This window comes from Ascaphus truei, chromosome 3, assembly GCF_040206685.1.
Source record: "Ascaphus truei isolate aAscTru1 chromosome 3, aAscTru1.hap1, whole genome shotgun sequence".
Classification (NCBI taxonomy): domain Eukaryota; kingdom Metazoa; phylum Chordata; class Amphibia; order Anura; family Ascaphidae; genus Ascaphus; species Ascaphus truei.
Window position 1 is genome coordinate 411,251,232 of NC_134485.1, and position 15,542 is coordinate 411,266,773.

The 15,542-nt window shown below is 42.7% G+C and overlaps 1 protein-coding gene across 4 annotated transcripts in view; it reads left to right on the forward strand.

The window, feature by feature from the left end:
• The window catches only part of NARS2 (asparaginyl-tRNA synthetase 2, mitochondrial), a 70,725-nt gene extending 55,953 nt beyond the window's left edge, over positions 1-14,772 (forward strand). For all 4 annotated transcript variants that reach the window (XM_075592608.1, XM_075592612.1, XM_075592611.1 and 1 more), the window contains 2 exons: positions 9,938-9,964; positions 13,174-14,772. In XM_075592608.1, coding sequence (XP_075448723.1) covers positions 9,938-9,964; positions 13,174-13,318 — 172 coding nt within the window. In that variant the 3' untranslated portion in view covers positions 13,319-14,772. The remainder of the gene's footprint in view (positions 1-9,937; positions 9,965-13,173) is intronic.
• The last annotated feature ends 770 nt before the right edge of the window (positions 14,773-15,542 follow it).

The following is a 15,542-nucleotide window of genomic DNA, read 5'->3' on the forward strand; positions in this document are numbered from 1 at the left end:
ACACACACACACAAACACGTAACCAGGACTAATTGTAGTATAATGTAATACAATAAATAAACTTATGTCAAAAACGAATGTTCTTACTAGGAATTTATTTTATTTATGTATTTTTTAAGCGGGGCGGGATTGGGGGCGGGACTAGGGGCGGGACTAGGTGGCGAGTAGATTATTTGGTTCGGCGAGTAGATTTTTGGGTGATTTGTCAAGCACTGTATATATATATATATATATATATATATATATATATATATATATATATATATATATATATATATATATACACTCCCACACTTGTATACATACAAGTGTGAGTATCGTCAATAGATTTGTTTCATATGCAAATCATGCCCTTACACGGATTATATAGTATTTTGATTTTATACAGCGCCAGCGAATGTAATCCGCCCTTCATTGAGATCCTTTACAAGATATAAAATAGGGAAGAGGAAAATGAAATATTGCGTGAAAAGAGTTCTTGGCCCAGAGAGCTTACAATCAACAGGAAAACTGCTGGCAAATTAAACTATCTGTTAGCTGTGTGTTTCGGCTGTGATTCTAGTTACCAAAGCACGCAGGGCACGGACTAAGAATGTGCGATTTTATAATTCTACAATAACAGCTAGTTTGAAAGAAGACATTAATAGAGCGCCTGAAGGATTTCTGTGGACTGGGTGGCACAGTTCTCAGCTGGTTTAGATCCTTTCTCACTGGCAGGTTGCAGTTTCTTCCGAAATGTACTCCTCTGCACCAATGCCCCGGTCATGTGGAGTGCCACATGGTTCTATCCTATCTCCTATGTTGTTCTCAGTGTACATGCTGCCACTAGGTGACATAATCATATGGCATGGCCTGGGTTACCACTACTATGCAGATGACACTCAACTTTACTTGTCCTTTGCACCAGGCACCAAGGACCTATTTTTGTCTACAATAGATGTTTATCTGAGCTCCTAAAGTTGATGAGTGCCAGTTGGTTGAGGTTCGATCCTGATAAGACAGAAGTGCTCGTGGTGGATGCTCACCATCGGAAGACAAGACTGCAGCTAGGTCAACACACTGGCCTTAAGCTTGGGGGCTCCCTGTTGCTAAATTCTGTCCCTGTGCAGAATCTTGGTGTTGTCCTTGACTGTGACTTGGCCCTTAAACATCAGGTTTCAGCCGTGATCAAATCTTCATTCTTCCACCTAAAGAACATACTGTAGTCAGGATTAAGCACTTGATCCCTCAGAGGATCTTACTATGCTTGTCCATGCCTTTGTGTCCTCACGCCTGGACTACTGCAATGCATTCTACCTGGGTCTTACAGAAAAGGTCTGTGCAGAATGCGGCAGTCAGGTTGTTAACTAACAAGACCCGTTATTACCATGTGACTCTTATTCTCCGTTCTCTGCACTGGCTGCCAGTAAAATAGGGACTTTATTTCAAGATTGGCTTGTTGACATTCAAAGCACTACATGACCAGTGTCCCAGCTATCTGAATGAGATTCTAGTTCCCTACACTACCATTCACTCACTTCAATCTGCAGAAGAAGAACTCCTAACATTTTCCAGAATCTCCTTGGCTTCTTTTGGGGCCCGAGCTTTTAGCCACGCTGTTCCCACTCTTTGGAACAGTCTGCCTCATACAGTTCGAGAGGCCGCTCTCTGAAAATCTATATAAACATGCTCAGGATCTATAACCTGGCATTTAATAGCGACAGTACCGTCCCATCTTGGATTGTATTTTTCTTTGCGTTTGGTCTCGTTTATAATCTTAAATGTTTTTTTTCTTTTTCCCTTTTTACATCTGTGCAGCGCTTTTGAGTCTCGTAGGGAGAAAAATGCCCTATATAAATAAAGTTATTATTATTAGCCAGTTAACCAACCATGTCATTTAAGTTTAATAGCCATTATTGATTGTTACCTGCCATTTACTTTAAGGCTCTCTGTTTCTGGTTACTAAATTAACCCATTCTTTGCTAAAAGGGCATGAGATCCATTGAGGTCCTGATAAGCACTTAGAGGTTGTTGTTGTTGTTGTTGCTGCTGTTTTTTAAACAAAAGCATTTTAATTGTTACAAATTGTCCATGTACATCTGAAATATTTTACCTGCTTCATGTTGGAATTGTCCAAAGCACTTCAAAATACACATCAACTATTAATTCAGCCAATACTTCGAGCCACAAGGTGCAGTCTATCTTACAAGGTTTATAAGAAAAATAAATATCATTTCTTTTGGTCCACTAATGGCAATGCATTACTGTGAGTCTGTGCTAATCCGATGCATTACAGCGAGTGACTTCTCCCAAAACATGTCCTATGAATAATAATGTTACAGTCCTTAAGTTGTTTTTGATCTAGCACGTCATCATAAATGAAAAAGACACCTTACTCCTATAAGTAGGTGTATATTTAAATTTTTTAAGAATCTTTTCAACATGCTAAAGATCTTTATACAGGTGTTTCCTCGACTGTCGCTCATTCCACGCAACCTCGCCGAGGTTTACCTACAATCTCGAGCAGAATAGAAATAATTTGAGTAGGAAATCCTAGATTTTAAAACAATTTAAAAAAAAAAAAGCTCAAAGGAACGACTGCAAGAACAGACATGTTGAAGAATGAAGGGTTAAGGCTCGGTCAGATTTGGACTTGAAGTGCAATTCAGCAGCCACGTGCGCTGCCAAGTTGTAATTTCAGTCAGCCAGACTGGCTTTTTGCGTCCGTTCTCTGCTCGCGATACCCTGCCAACACTCCGTATGACGTCATAGTATGCGCATATGCCCGACGTACATTTAGCTCAGCTTGGAACTTTGTCGGGGGTGATCAAAGCCAGTCTAGTATAGATTTTAGATTACTGAAGTAGCGATCATACCATTATCTTAACATGTCTGACTGACGTAATATAAACTTCTTTGTAATGTGTCTGGCTGATTTAAGTTTCAGGTCAGCCAGCCACTATCCCTCAGCAAGAATTGTAGCATTTCAAACAACAACAAAGTGTCTTAGAGCAAAAGTGCAAAGAAAAGGTTAGAAGCGCAGTCAGTATAGGGTTGAGGTCAAACTATATAACTTTATTGAAACATCTAGTCCCAGGGCAGAACCTCTAGGACAACAACAGCATAAGAATTAATGCATATAATGTTATTAAAAAAGAAAAAAACTATGTGGTTGAAGCTGTATGTGCAATTGCACTCGATGGGTCTCCAAGGGGTTAAAAACGGGAGTAGCCTGATGATAAATTTCAGTCCTGCAATCTGTGCACTGCCCGGGCAGATTTAGGAAAAAAGAGGGGGTACACCAGGGCTGAGGCAATGCTCAAAATTGCTCACCCTTAATCCACTTAGATATGTTGGTGTCCCGTAATCCTCCTTGCTCCTGAAATTCACTCCGTAGCAAGCTGTTCAGATGCGCTGATTGCGCTTGGTAGCAGACAGTCCTCCGGGTGTCCGGGTCTGATGTCACTTCCGGCTGTGACGCACAGACCCTTCCCGGTAGTCTCTGGGCTTCGTCTGTCAGCTCTCCTCCTCCTTCAAGTTGCCGATCACCAGGCAAACAGGTTGCGATCAGCTGGAGCCCAACGTGTGATGTCAGCAACAATTCCAATGTACTGAATGGAAGCAACACCCTATTGCTCCTCCTCCTACGCGTTTCACCAAAGGGCTTCGTCAGGGATATCATTGCACTAGTACCTTCTTAATTTATAGCCAAGTCTACAGGGGAAACATTTAGAATAAAACAGTTTATTAACTGCAATACGACATATGTTGTTTATCTGCTTAGTTGTCCCTGTGGTCTTTATTATATAGGCCGCACGAAGAGAAGTTTAAAGGAACGTTTTACCGAACAGAGGCGAAACATTTTAAAAGGCTTCCTTGGACATGGGGTTTCACGTCATTTTTTAACAGCCCATAATAAAGGAATAGAAGGTCTATCCATTATCGGTATCGAACATATTAACCATACAACCATGAGGGGTGACAGGCTTTTAAAACTTAGGAAACAAGAAACTTACTGGATTTTTAAATTACAAACAATGAGTCCAGCAGGTCTAAATGAAGAATTGGATCTTTTAGCTTTTCAGTAATTTTTATCTGTCTCATTAACCATTTATTGTTTAATATTAAGAGTGTCTCTATGTTGAATTGATTTTAAGATGTTCTAAATTGTTATCCACAAGTGTTTAATATATTATCTATCCATTTTATGCATTGATTGATTTTTTTATTGTTGTAATAATTAAATTAGTGAGTCATTTAAGTATACATATATTTGAGGGTTATACAAGGTGTTTTATCTATTTAGTTAAATTATCATAATACATATTAAGGAAGTGATTTGTTTTTACAAATACGAACACCAAAAAATCAACAAAAGAATACAAGTTTAAATAATATAATATTTTATTAACCAAGTTTTAGATTTGTAAACATTTTAATATACATTGCAATTATTTTCTTTTTTGTTTTTATGTTTTTTGTTTAAGTAGTGTTTTTTGTGACATGAACCAGGCATTTGTATCATGAGCACCAGTCCTTTAGGATAATGGCTTTATTGAATCATTATGTAAGCCTTTTATCACATTATATTGAGTCAATGCAATCAACTTGGCTATAAATTAAGAAGGCACTAGTGCAATGATATCCCTGACGAAGCCCTTTGGTGAAACGCGTAGGAGGAGGAGCAATAGGGTGTTGCTTCCATTCAGTACATTGGAATTGTTGCTGACATCACACGTTGGGCTCCAGCTGATCGCAACCTGTTTGCCTGGTGATCGGCAACTTGAAGGAGGAGGAGAGCTGACAGACGAAGCCCAGAGACTACCGGGAAGGGTCTGTGCGTCACAGCCGGAAGTGACATCAGACCCGGACACCCGGAGGGCTGTCTGCTACCAAGTGCAATCAGCGCATCTGAACAGCTTGCTACGGAGTGAATTTCAGGAGCAAGGAGGATTACGGGACACCAACATATCAAAGTGGATTAAGGGTGAGCATTTTGAGCATTGCCTCAGCCCTGGGGTACCCCCTCTTTTTTCCTAAATCTGCCCGGGCAGTGCACAGATTGCAGGACTGAAATTTATCATCAGGCTACTCCCGTTTTTAACCCCTTGGAGACCCATCGAGTGCAATTGCACATACAGCTTCAACCACATAGTTTTTTTCTTTTTTAATAATATTATATGCATTAATTCTTATGCTGTTGTTGTCCTAGAGGTTCAGCCCTGGGACTAGATGTTTCAATAAAGTTATATAGTTTGACCTCAACCCTATACTGACTGCGCTTCTAACCTTTTCTTTGTTGTTATGTACCTAGCAGGGACTGGAGGTTCCCTGTTTTAAAGAAGCTGCTTCACGTATTGGGTAGTGTTTGTCTCACTCATATATACTTTTCCTTTTGCAATACCCTATACGCACCGGACTGGTTCATGTCACATGTGTTTTTTTTTTTGTTTTTTGTTTTATTTTTGTTTTGTTGTTGCCCTCATCAAGAGTAACACCCCATCTGGCGCATTATCATTGTTCTTTTTTGTTAGAGCAAAAGTGAACAGCTTGTGTTATAGCTGCCGCATTTCTTTCTTGTATGTGCATTTAAAGTATAGTTAAAAAATGACTGGGAAGTGGATAACAAAATGGGATTAACATGTAAAAAATGTGATGGCCAATGATGTTAAGGAGAATCGTTAATAGAAAAAAGAGACACTTTAATGTGAACACAGGAGCAACGATCTTTTCCAAATACCCTGCTGTCAAATAGCAAGGGACTAGGGAAGAAGCACTTCTGAGGGGTCGCCAGGCAGCACGATGGTGACCAGTCATGTGCCACCCTGTGTCCGCTCGGAGAGGGTGTCCTGGTGAAAGAGAGAGCATCTCCTCAATCAGCAGATTAAAGTGTATTTTTCGCAATATCCTTTTTGGTCTCGGTTTGGTCCCGACCTGCTTAACCTTCAAGGAATCTGTTCAGTCTTGAAGGTGAGGTCGGAATTGAATGCCCAGATGTTCCAAGAAGATCATACATACTCTGGGTTCCCCAGAGTGGTTTGGGATCCATTGCTGGGTGCCAGAAGTCTGGAGCAAAATCCTCACTGGCAATAGTATCTTTTTAACGTAGAACGTCTGTGATGGGCTTAAGACTGCGGGTACGCACTAGGGTGGTACGAGCTAAATCGTTTTAAGCTTGTAGCCAAGACAAGCAGGGCTTGAATCTTATAGAAGTGGAGAGCGCCTCTTTTGTCTTGTAATGGTGGAGCCATTCCAAGACGTTGGGAGGTTTCTCAGTCTTAGGAGATCTAGGTTGGAGGCCTTTGTGGCAGCGGAACATTTTGTCCAGGGACCGCCTTCCTATTGTCTGCTTGTTTTAACATACATATACTCTCTAGTCATACAATGTTATTAGCCTCCCTCCCACATTGTACTGCGCTGCAAACTATGTTGGCGCCATACAACTAAAAGATAATAATAATGGCAAATCGTGAAGAATGGATTTAAAGAGGCAATTAAAGATGTCTCTTTTTTTGTTTTGTTTTGTTTTAAAATACAGAATTAAAGCAAGGGGTCTCTGGAGCTGAACCCTATTGGGTACTCTTGTCACACAGACACACAGACGTGTGGGCAGCTTATCTTTGTCAGCCGCCTCCTTGCTGCCGCCCTCCTCCATTCAAATCCCAGCATCAAATGACACCGCGGATGTCACCAACGTGACATCGCACGGCGCCACATTGCCTTGGTAGCATGACGTCATTTTACATCGCAATGTCGCATTGCCATGGCAACGAGACACCGTGGAAACACGACGCTGTGTGATGTCCGAGGCGTCATTTAACGCTAGGATTCGAATGGAGAAGGAGGGCGGCAGCAAAGGGGCAGCCACCGTATGTAAGCGACTTCCCATCAGGCCCGATGGGCCCAAGAGCACTGCAAATGTATATGGGGGCGGACATTTTTGCCACGCTAGGCCCGGGCCTAATGGAAAATATGCCGCTGCGTGTGGGTGTTAACAGCAAACTGTTGTCTCGCACCTTTCATTCTCACTGTTGTTAATTGTCTCTCACCTTCTCGCAGGGAACGAAGGTGAGCACGGAAACCCCCAAATCTTGACACAGCACCCCAATTTCACATCCACCACCATGATTCATTTTAGGATAACCGTGAGAGTCATTGGTCCCCCTTGTTCCAAGAAAAAAACACAAATTTAACTAAATCCCCATTTAACGAAACACTGGTAAAACGGGAAAAAAAGAGAGCAGTCACTTCACAGGTAAACCGGTTTAATTAGAGCTGAAGACTTTACTTATTCAATGTTAGATTTTATCACAAAGAAAGAGTTAGTGCTCATACTAAATATTTTTTACACAAATAAAACAGCAACATAAAAATCATATTCAAGAAGGAGGAAAAGTTGTTCATATAAGCTGTGGTGTCTCAAAGACCATAGGGAACCCCTATCCCTAAACGTATACCCAATACTGTATGTTCTCAATGGGAATAAGGAAAAGATTGAAAACGCTCAATGATGTTTAAGAAAATGACATTTACTCAAAAGGTGACTACATACACCATGGGGATATACCATTGTGGACATATTGCTCATACAAAATATGTTTCGGTTCAGCATAGTGGACCTTTCTCCAGGTGGACCCTGGACAAAGGACCACTATGCTGGACTGACATTTTAGTTGCTAAACCACAGACCGCTTGAGAATATCCTGTGGCGTGCTACTCTTTTTTTTGCTCATAATACTGTATGTTTTGTACCATGAGTGGGAGTGTCAGTGGAAGGAATTAGGAGGAGCTATATAATGCATTTATCAGAATGAGATGCATCACATTGTGCACCTGTGTGCATCACTTTTTCTCCCTTACTAGACTACCCTTGATTAAAGCTGCAGACCAAGCAATATCCTACATGTGTTTTTTTGTTTTGTTTTTTTTAATTAGTTCTGTACTATGAGAAAATACTTGTAGCATTTTTTTAAAAAAAATAACTGACAATTTTAATGTATTAACGTAACAAGGATTTTTGTTTCTATAGCAACCATTTACACAGTCACGTCCCCTTATGAAACCGGCTCTGGCACACCCTTTTTGAGCCCCGCCCTCTCTCTAGCAGTGCACCAATTGTAACTAGTGACTGCCTGGTCACATGATCTACCCCAGAGAACTTTTCATATTGGGTCCACTTCTACTGCACATTTAGTGAACCCCAGAGCTGAATATTTGCCGATCGATCGGCTAATTACTTATCCTTGTGTGGATTGTATTGATGCACATATTAAAAAAGGAAACTGTCCTCCGGCACACAAACTGAAGCGAGATTTCCAAACATAGGAGAAATACAAGGAAAAAACCACAAAGAAATATATTAGACAGATTTGCTGTAATTGACTAATTAGTCAGACCAGCATAGTCATATCAGCCTGTATTTTGTCTGTCGATTTATAATTCTTGCTCAAATAAAAGTCAGTGATGTCAAAGTAAACTCAGATTGATCAAGGCCTATAATAAGCCTAGTATGGATAACGCACACCTGATATGGTGTCTTCTAGGAACTTCCTCCTCAGTTATCCAAATAGCAGCAGATGAAAATAAAGCTGTGTGGATTTAATACCAGGTTGGAATTTGGGGATATTCTTCAAACTTCCAACGGAATCCTTAATGAATGAAAGAGAAATGACATGGCATAATAACATTTAATATAACAAGGACTGGTATAAAAACAAATGTGCACTCACAAACGCCCAATGTTTTTGCGCCTGACAGCTTTGGATTGGTTGCGTGTTCCAAAAACTACGGTAGCTTGCGAGTCAATCTAACGCGGTTCGCTAATTCGCTTCGTCAGGGATATTGCTATAAGGGTTCTATGTATCTTTACATAGGCTCTCAGTTGTAGGGATTGGCTGATCCTGTGTCCGATTTCTACTTCGGCTGAGCAGAGACATCAGTATAGGTACAGACACAGAACAGCCCAGATGTTACTCTGCTTTACATGAGCTCTCACCCTCCTCTGCACTGTAATACCAAATACTGGAGCATGAATGCAGCAGACTGCCACAGATGACTACCTGACCGCTCTTTACTCTGTATCGCTGAGGATCCGTAATGTTCTTTACTCTTTCCTTGCTCTAATAGCAGTTTGTGACTTACGGAATCGTTGTGTATCATAGCAATATTTAACATTGGTGTTCTAAAGACGTTTTGTTCTAAAGAGAGTAATTTTGTTCAATAGCTATATTTAGCATTTAAATTGGTCTATGTTGTCTTGAGATACACAGGGCAGATTTTTTTTACTCTGCTAGTACTGTAGTAAGTGCACTGGTGCTACATTTAGGTGTTTTTCTGTGTCTCCAGGCATATTTTGGAGATCGTCATTGTTTACATTAAATGTATCAAGTCCATGCCGTTAGCATATTCAAGTATTAGTACTTGATATAGATGAGGTTTTGGATGGAGGTTCATAAGGGAAGGACCATAGACTCAAAAGGTCTGTGGGAACGGGCATGAAGAAGGGGCGATTTAGGCCCCGAAACGTTGCCCCCCTTGTATATATCACCTCATCTTTTACACTAGTTGTACATAATTTTTTCCCTTCACCTCCCCTTTTTTCCTTTGTATTTCACCCCCTTTTCCCTCCACTCCCCCTATTTTTTATATTGTATAGTTCTGCTTGATGAGTTGTACTCTCCATAGCCTATCTTGGGTCGACTGCTTGTTGCATCTACTTATGTTCATTCAATATATTCTTTATTTGCATTTGACCTTTGTCTGATTCTCCTTTAAATTGCGTGCTGGGAACATTTTCCTATAAAAGTACTTGTAGCATTCACATTTCTAAAATGTTTGTAAGAATACTTACTGTGTAAGTCAACCAAACCATGTTGTTTTTTCCCTTAAAATTAGATCTGTCACCTGTCCTTATTGTTTGAACTGTTCACTAAATATTTTCTGTTCTTTCTAACTACAGGTTAGGGCTGAAAGACGCATATCAATGGTAAGAATACAAGTTATGTCACCTGTTTTTCTGTTAGTTTTGTTGGTAAACTTGTCAAGAATAATAATATTTTGGGCCAGTTCAGTATGAATGTAAGTTGAGTAGATAAACAGGTTTTGCGAGTGTAGTTTTCTTAAGTGTAAACAATCTGCTTTGCATCTTATATGGAGCCCGTAGGCCCAGAACCACAATGCATTAGGGTTCTGATATGACGTTGCCTAAACCAGAACTGAATGTTAAAGTCTGAGTAAACATGGCCTCCTCAAAGCCAAATGTATGCAATATAATGTCTGTACGACATCTCATTTGCATAGGCTTAATTTCCCAATATTGTAGCATAACATTGCGTTATCGTCCTAGAGCAGGGGTGGCCAACTTCTGGTCTCAAGGGCCACCAACAGTCTTCGACTGAGCCACCTGTGCTGAAGCAGGGATATCATGAAAACCTGACCTGTTGGTGGCCCTTGAGGACTGGAGTTGGCCATCCCTGTGCTAGGGCAATATGAAATTATGTTCAGAAATACAGGTAAACCCCGTTATAACGCGGTCCTCGGGGTCCACCCCGAGACCACCGCGTTAATAACGGGGTCGCGCTAATTTTAAAAAAAAATGGCCGCCGCGTGCCTGTTCGGGAGGGAGTGAGGAGAGAAGGAAGGAAGAGGTGTCCGGAAGCCCTACATGCGGGCCACATGCCTCCTCCCTCTCCCTCCCAGCCCCCTCCCTCTCCCTCCCATCCCCCTCCCTCTCCCTCCCAGCCCCCTCCCTCTCCCTCCCAGCCCCTTCCCGCGAGAGGGAGGCCCGGGGAACAGAAGGAAAAAAAACTGCCGGAAGTCATCAGCTCCGGCGCGAGAGGGAGGCCCGGGGAACAGGTGATCAGCCGCCTCGACCCCTGCAGCACCAACCCCCCCAGCACCGTCACCACCCTCCCCCTCGCAGGACCGGGCCCCCTCGCCCCGCCGCATCGCAGGGTCGTCCTGCCACTCCGCCGCATCGCAGGGCCCCCCACCCCCCAATGACGTCCCACCCCCCGCCCCGGGCCGTACCGCCAACCTACCCCCACCTACCTGCCCCCCCGCGCTGCACCGGGCCATCCCACCAGCCCCTGCAGCATCGGGGGCCCCCGCAGCCATCACCCCCTCCACCGCAGCACCACCCCCAGCGGCACGCAGCGCCCCCCCCCCCCCCCCCCTCCTGTAGCCACATGCCTCACCAATCATCCCCAAGGTAAGGCTGTGTGTGTGTGTGTGTGTGGTGTGTGCAGTGTGGCAGTGTGAGCAATGAGCAGTGTGTGTGCAGTGTGCAGTGTGTGTGCAGTGTGTGCAATGAGCAGTGTGTGTGCAGTGTGCAGTGTGAGCAATGAGCAGTGTGTCAGTGTGAGCAATGAGCAGTGTCAGTGTGTGCAGTGTGTGCAGTGTGAGCAGTGTGTAGTGTGTGTGCAATGTGAGCAATGTGCAGTGTGTCAGTGTGTGCAATGAGCAGTGTGTCAGTGTGAGCAGTGTGTGTGCAGTGTGCAGTGTGAGCAATGAGCAGTGTGTCAGTGTGAGCAATGAGCAGTGTGTCAGTGTGAGCAATGAGCAGTGTGTCAGTGTGAGCAATGAGCAGTGTCAGTGTGTGCAGTGTGTGCAGTGTGAGCAGTGTGTAGTGTGTGTGCAATGTGAGCAATGTGCAGTGTGTCAGTGTGTGCAATGAGCAGTGTGTCAGTGTGAGCAGTGTGTGTGCAGTGTGCAGTGTGAGCAATGAGCAGTGTGTCAGTGTGAGCAATGAGCAGTGTGTCAGTGTGAGCAATGAGCAGTGTGTCAGTGTGAGCAATGAGCAGTGTGTGTGCAGTGTGTGTGTGCAGTGTGTGCAGTGTGTGCAATGAGCAGTGTGTGCAATGTGCAGTGTGTGTGCAGTGAGTGTGTGCAGTGTGTGCAGTGTGTGCAGTGTGCAAAAAAAAAAACTAAAAAAAATTTATTTTATTTTTTAAATTTGTAAAAAAAATTTATTTTTATTTTTTAAACGGGAGCCACGGGAAAACCGCGTTATAACCGAATCGCGGTATAGCGAGGCGCGTTATAACGGGGTTTACCTGTATTTGCAATATTTAAACAAATGAAATACTTATGTCTATTGTCTGATTTTGGTGGTGATCACCTAGACTTTATCCATGAAACATCTCAATGCCGTCTGTTCACTTTGCCTTCTAATTGGGGCACAATTTCAACAAATGTACAGATGTTGCCCGGTTTAGGTTTATATTCTTATTAGTCTCTTGAAACACATCCTACAGATAAGACATTCTCAAATCAATATGGCTATTGATAAATAGAATAGTTAGAGACGGTGTGTTGGGCATACACATACTATAGTAATATATACAACAAAAAAACAAACAAAGATGCCCAAAGCTACTTCCAGTGTGACAAAAATACACTGTGCAATACCTATATATTTTCTTGAAAAAGGGTAATTTATTTTAACCCGTTGGCCAGCGTCTTAAGCCTGCGAGCAAACTTCTAGGCATTACCGTTAGCAGGTCCTAACTCTCCCTGAGTTAAAATTCTTATTTACCTGAATGATCAGCATCGGATCTGTCGTAACCCAGCAAAATGAAACTGACCTGCCAACTTGGAAAGTGGGGAGGGGAGAGCTTAAACCTTCGGGGGGAGGGGCCACTAACCTCCCAAAAACGGCTGAGACCAGCTGCACATAGTTAATAAACACACAGATACCCAACAAGCTCTGAGAAACCCCGAACATTACCGTGTGTGTGTGTGTGTGTGTGTGTGTGTGTGTGTGTGTGTGTGTGTGTGTGTGTGTGTGTGTGTGTGTGTGTGTGTGTGTGTCTCCGTCTCCAAAGGAGTACTAGTGGGCTAGAGCTTGTTGGGTATCTGTGTGTTTATTTACTATAGTAATATACCTTCTTTATACCACTGGATTTAATGGGACTTAATACAATAACATTTTCTCGTTTTATTCTCATTTCATTCAGTTAATGGATATACATTTATTTATAAGTGTAAACCTGAAATTCCATGGCCTTTTTTTGTTGTTCTGCAAATAAATGTCTACTTATGTTTTTTACATCAATGCCGGCGCAAATGGCATTCAATTCCGCAAGTTATCTCCATTAAAAAGTTTTCTTTGTATAAATAACATGCTGGATATTGGGAAATATTGGATACTCTGTGTCTTCCATTATTTTATTTGTCCTTTGTCTCTTATACCAGGTATTTAGAACTGCGTCAGTTCGGGTCCGTCCCCCATGGGGGCTTTGGAATGGGTTTCGAACGCTACCTTCAATGCATTCTGGGAGTGGAAAACATCAAAGATGTTATACCGTTCCCTAGATATCCGCATTCATGCCTTCTGTGAGGCCCCCAAACTGCCCAGGATATGTACAAATGTATATTCATATAATGTATCCATGTAATTTCCGGGACATTCGGAGATCAGACACTGTAGATGGTAAATGATTGACGTTACTGTATGCCTATGAGAACATTGGGAGTGTAAGGTATAACGGCTCCAGAGGAGACATGGGCACTGCAGCACTAAAGAAAAGAAAGCGCTACAGTACACGCAGAAAAATAAGAAGTGAACACAGAGAAAAATTGCATTTTTATACTTCGGAGGAGCTACAACTAAAGCATAAAGCTTTCTTAATCTACCATAATGACGTTTCTGATTTTTCACTGATACACGGTATAAAGTTAATAATCCAACTGGAAAATTTACATTGACTTTTCTTGTTTATTCAACATCAATGTCATGTTTTAAGGTGGTAATTAGATGAAAGAAAGGCAGCACTGTACATAGTATGTTTGGTAAATATTGTTGAGCTAAGAAAATAGTGTGGACTGGTTTTCTTTCATCTGTTTTTTTTAATGTAGTTTTGATAATGCTTTAAAAGCATTAGAAATCTACCGGGTCCTTAAAAACACTGGGTACCCTGTCTGGTAGATTTGGGAGGTGAGGAGGGCAGCAGCCGGTGGTGGAGGAAGAGGAGGAGGATGTCGGGCGGTGGAGAGATGATGGCAGCCTCGAGAGGACAGCAGCCGGCGACGGAGGGAGAGGAGGATGGCAGCCTGCAAAGGACAACAGCTGGCGGTGGAGGGAGCGAAGGAGGATGTCCACCGCCGGCTGCTGTCCTTGTCTTCTGCTAAAGTACCCAGAACCAGCCGGATTCTAGCCGGGTCCAGGTAATTTCCTCGTAGGTAAAGTATGGCCGGATATGCCGGGTTAACAAAACACAAGGTTATTACTGGGTACCCGTTGCATCACTAAAAAGCATACATTTTGCCCCATTACTAGTTACTGACAGATTAATTCAAAAGCCCCCAATTCGTGTATCATGGATTATAAAGTAACATCTGCCTAAGGTGGAAGCACACAGAGGAGGTGGGACACCTGCAAGCAGTCATCCTAGAACAGGAGTGGGCAACTGCAGTCCTCAAGGGCCACCAACAGGCCAGGGTTTTCAGGCTATCCCTGCTTCCGGACTGAGCCACCTGTGTTGAAGCAGGGACTGATTGAGCAACCTGTGCTGAAGCAGGGATATCCTGAAAACCTGACCTGTTGGTGGCCCTTGAGGACTGGAGTTGCCCACCCCTGTCCTACAACCTTGTGTGTGTTGTCTCTTAATGATAAAAGTGGAGAAATGCTCCATATGGTGACACAAGTGCTAAGAACAAATGGAGATATGTAGGAACGTGATCATTCAGCGGTGCTTGGTTATCAGAATACGCGTGTTACCTTTGTATACATTTCTTATACTGTACTTACAACTCCGACTTTTACTGTGCGGCGGAATAAAAGAAAATAAACTGCTTTGGCACATTTTTTGTTTTTATTTGTTCATGGACTGAGCCTCTGATTGAGACACCTGTGCTATCCTATAACCCTGAAATATTTTTTTGGGGGGGGGGGGGTGTGGAGGAGAGCTTGAGGACTGGAGTTGAGCACCCCTGTTGTAGCCATACGGTACAACTGAATAGAACATCGGATATCTTGGAACCCATTAGGGTAATTAGGCACACCTGAAAACTCTGCTGGCAACAGAAGATTCTTTAAACACCAGAAAAACCAAAAGAACAGGTGGTAGTGACCAGAGAAGAGTGTATGTATATAATGTGTTTAAAGAGGAAGAGAAGTCTCGGGATTTCAAGGGCCCCTGCACACACCGCTGTATGGACCAATGGGCCCACGATTTCCAGGTAGAGATTCCCTGGGAAGATTGGCAACTTATTTGGGTCAATGCAACGAATACTTCACTTTGTACAATATCTAAAGAGAATATTTATAAAGTTATGTTCAGATGGTATCTGACGCCTCAGAGGTTGAGGCAGATTTATCCAGCAACTACGAATCTTTGAGGTAGAGGTTGCGGTGGTGTCGGGGATATGGCCCATAACTGGTGGTCTTGTCCCAAAATACAGAGATTTTGGAGAATAGTGCAAAATCTGGTGCGAGAAATTATTGGGATAAGAATTCCCCTAGACCCGATAATAATGGTCCTGGGTAAGCCGCTAGAATCTTTAAATGAAAACAAATCTAAATTATTGTTACATATCCTGACTGCGGCGAGGCGTGCAATCGC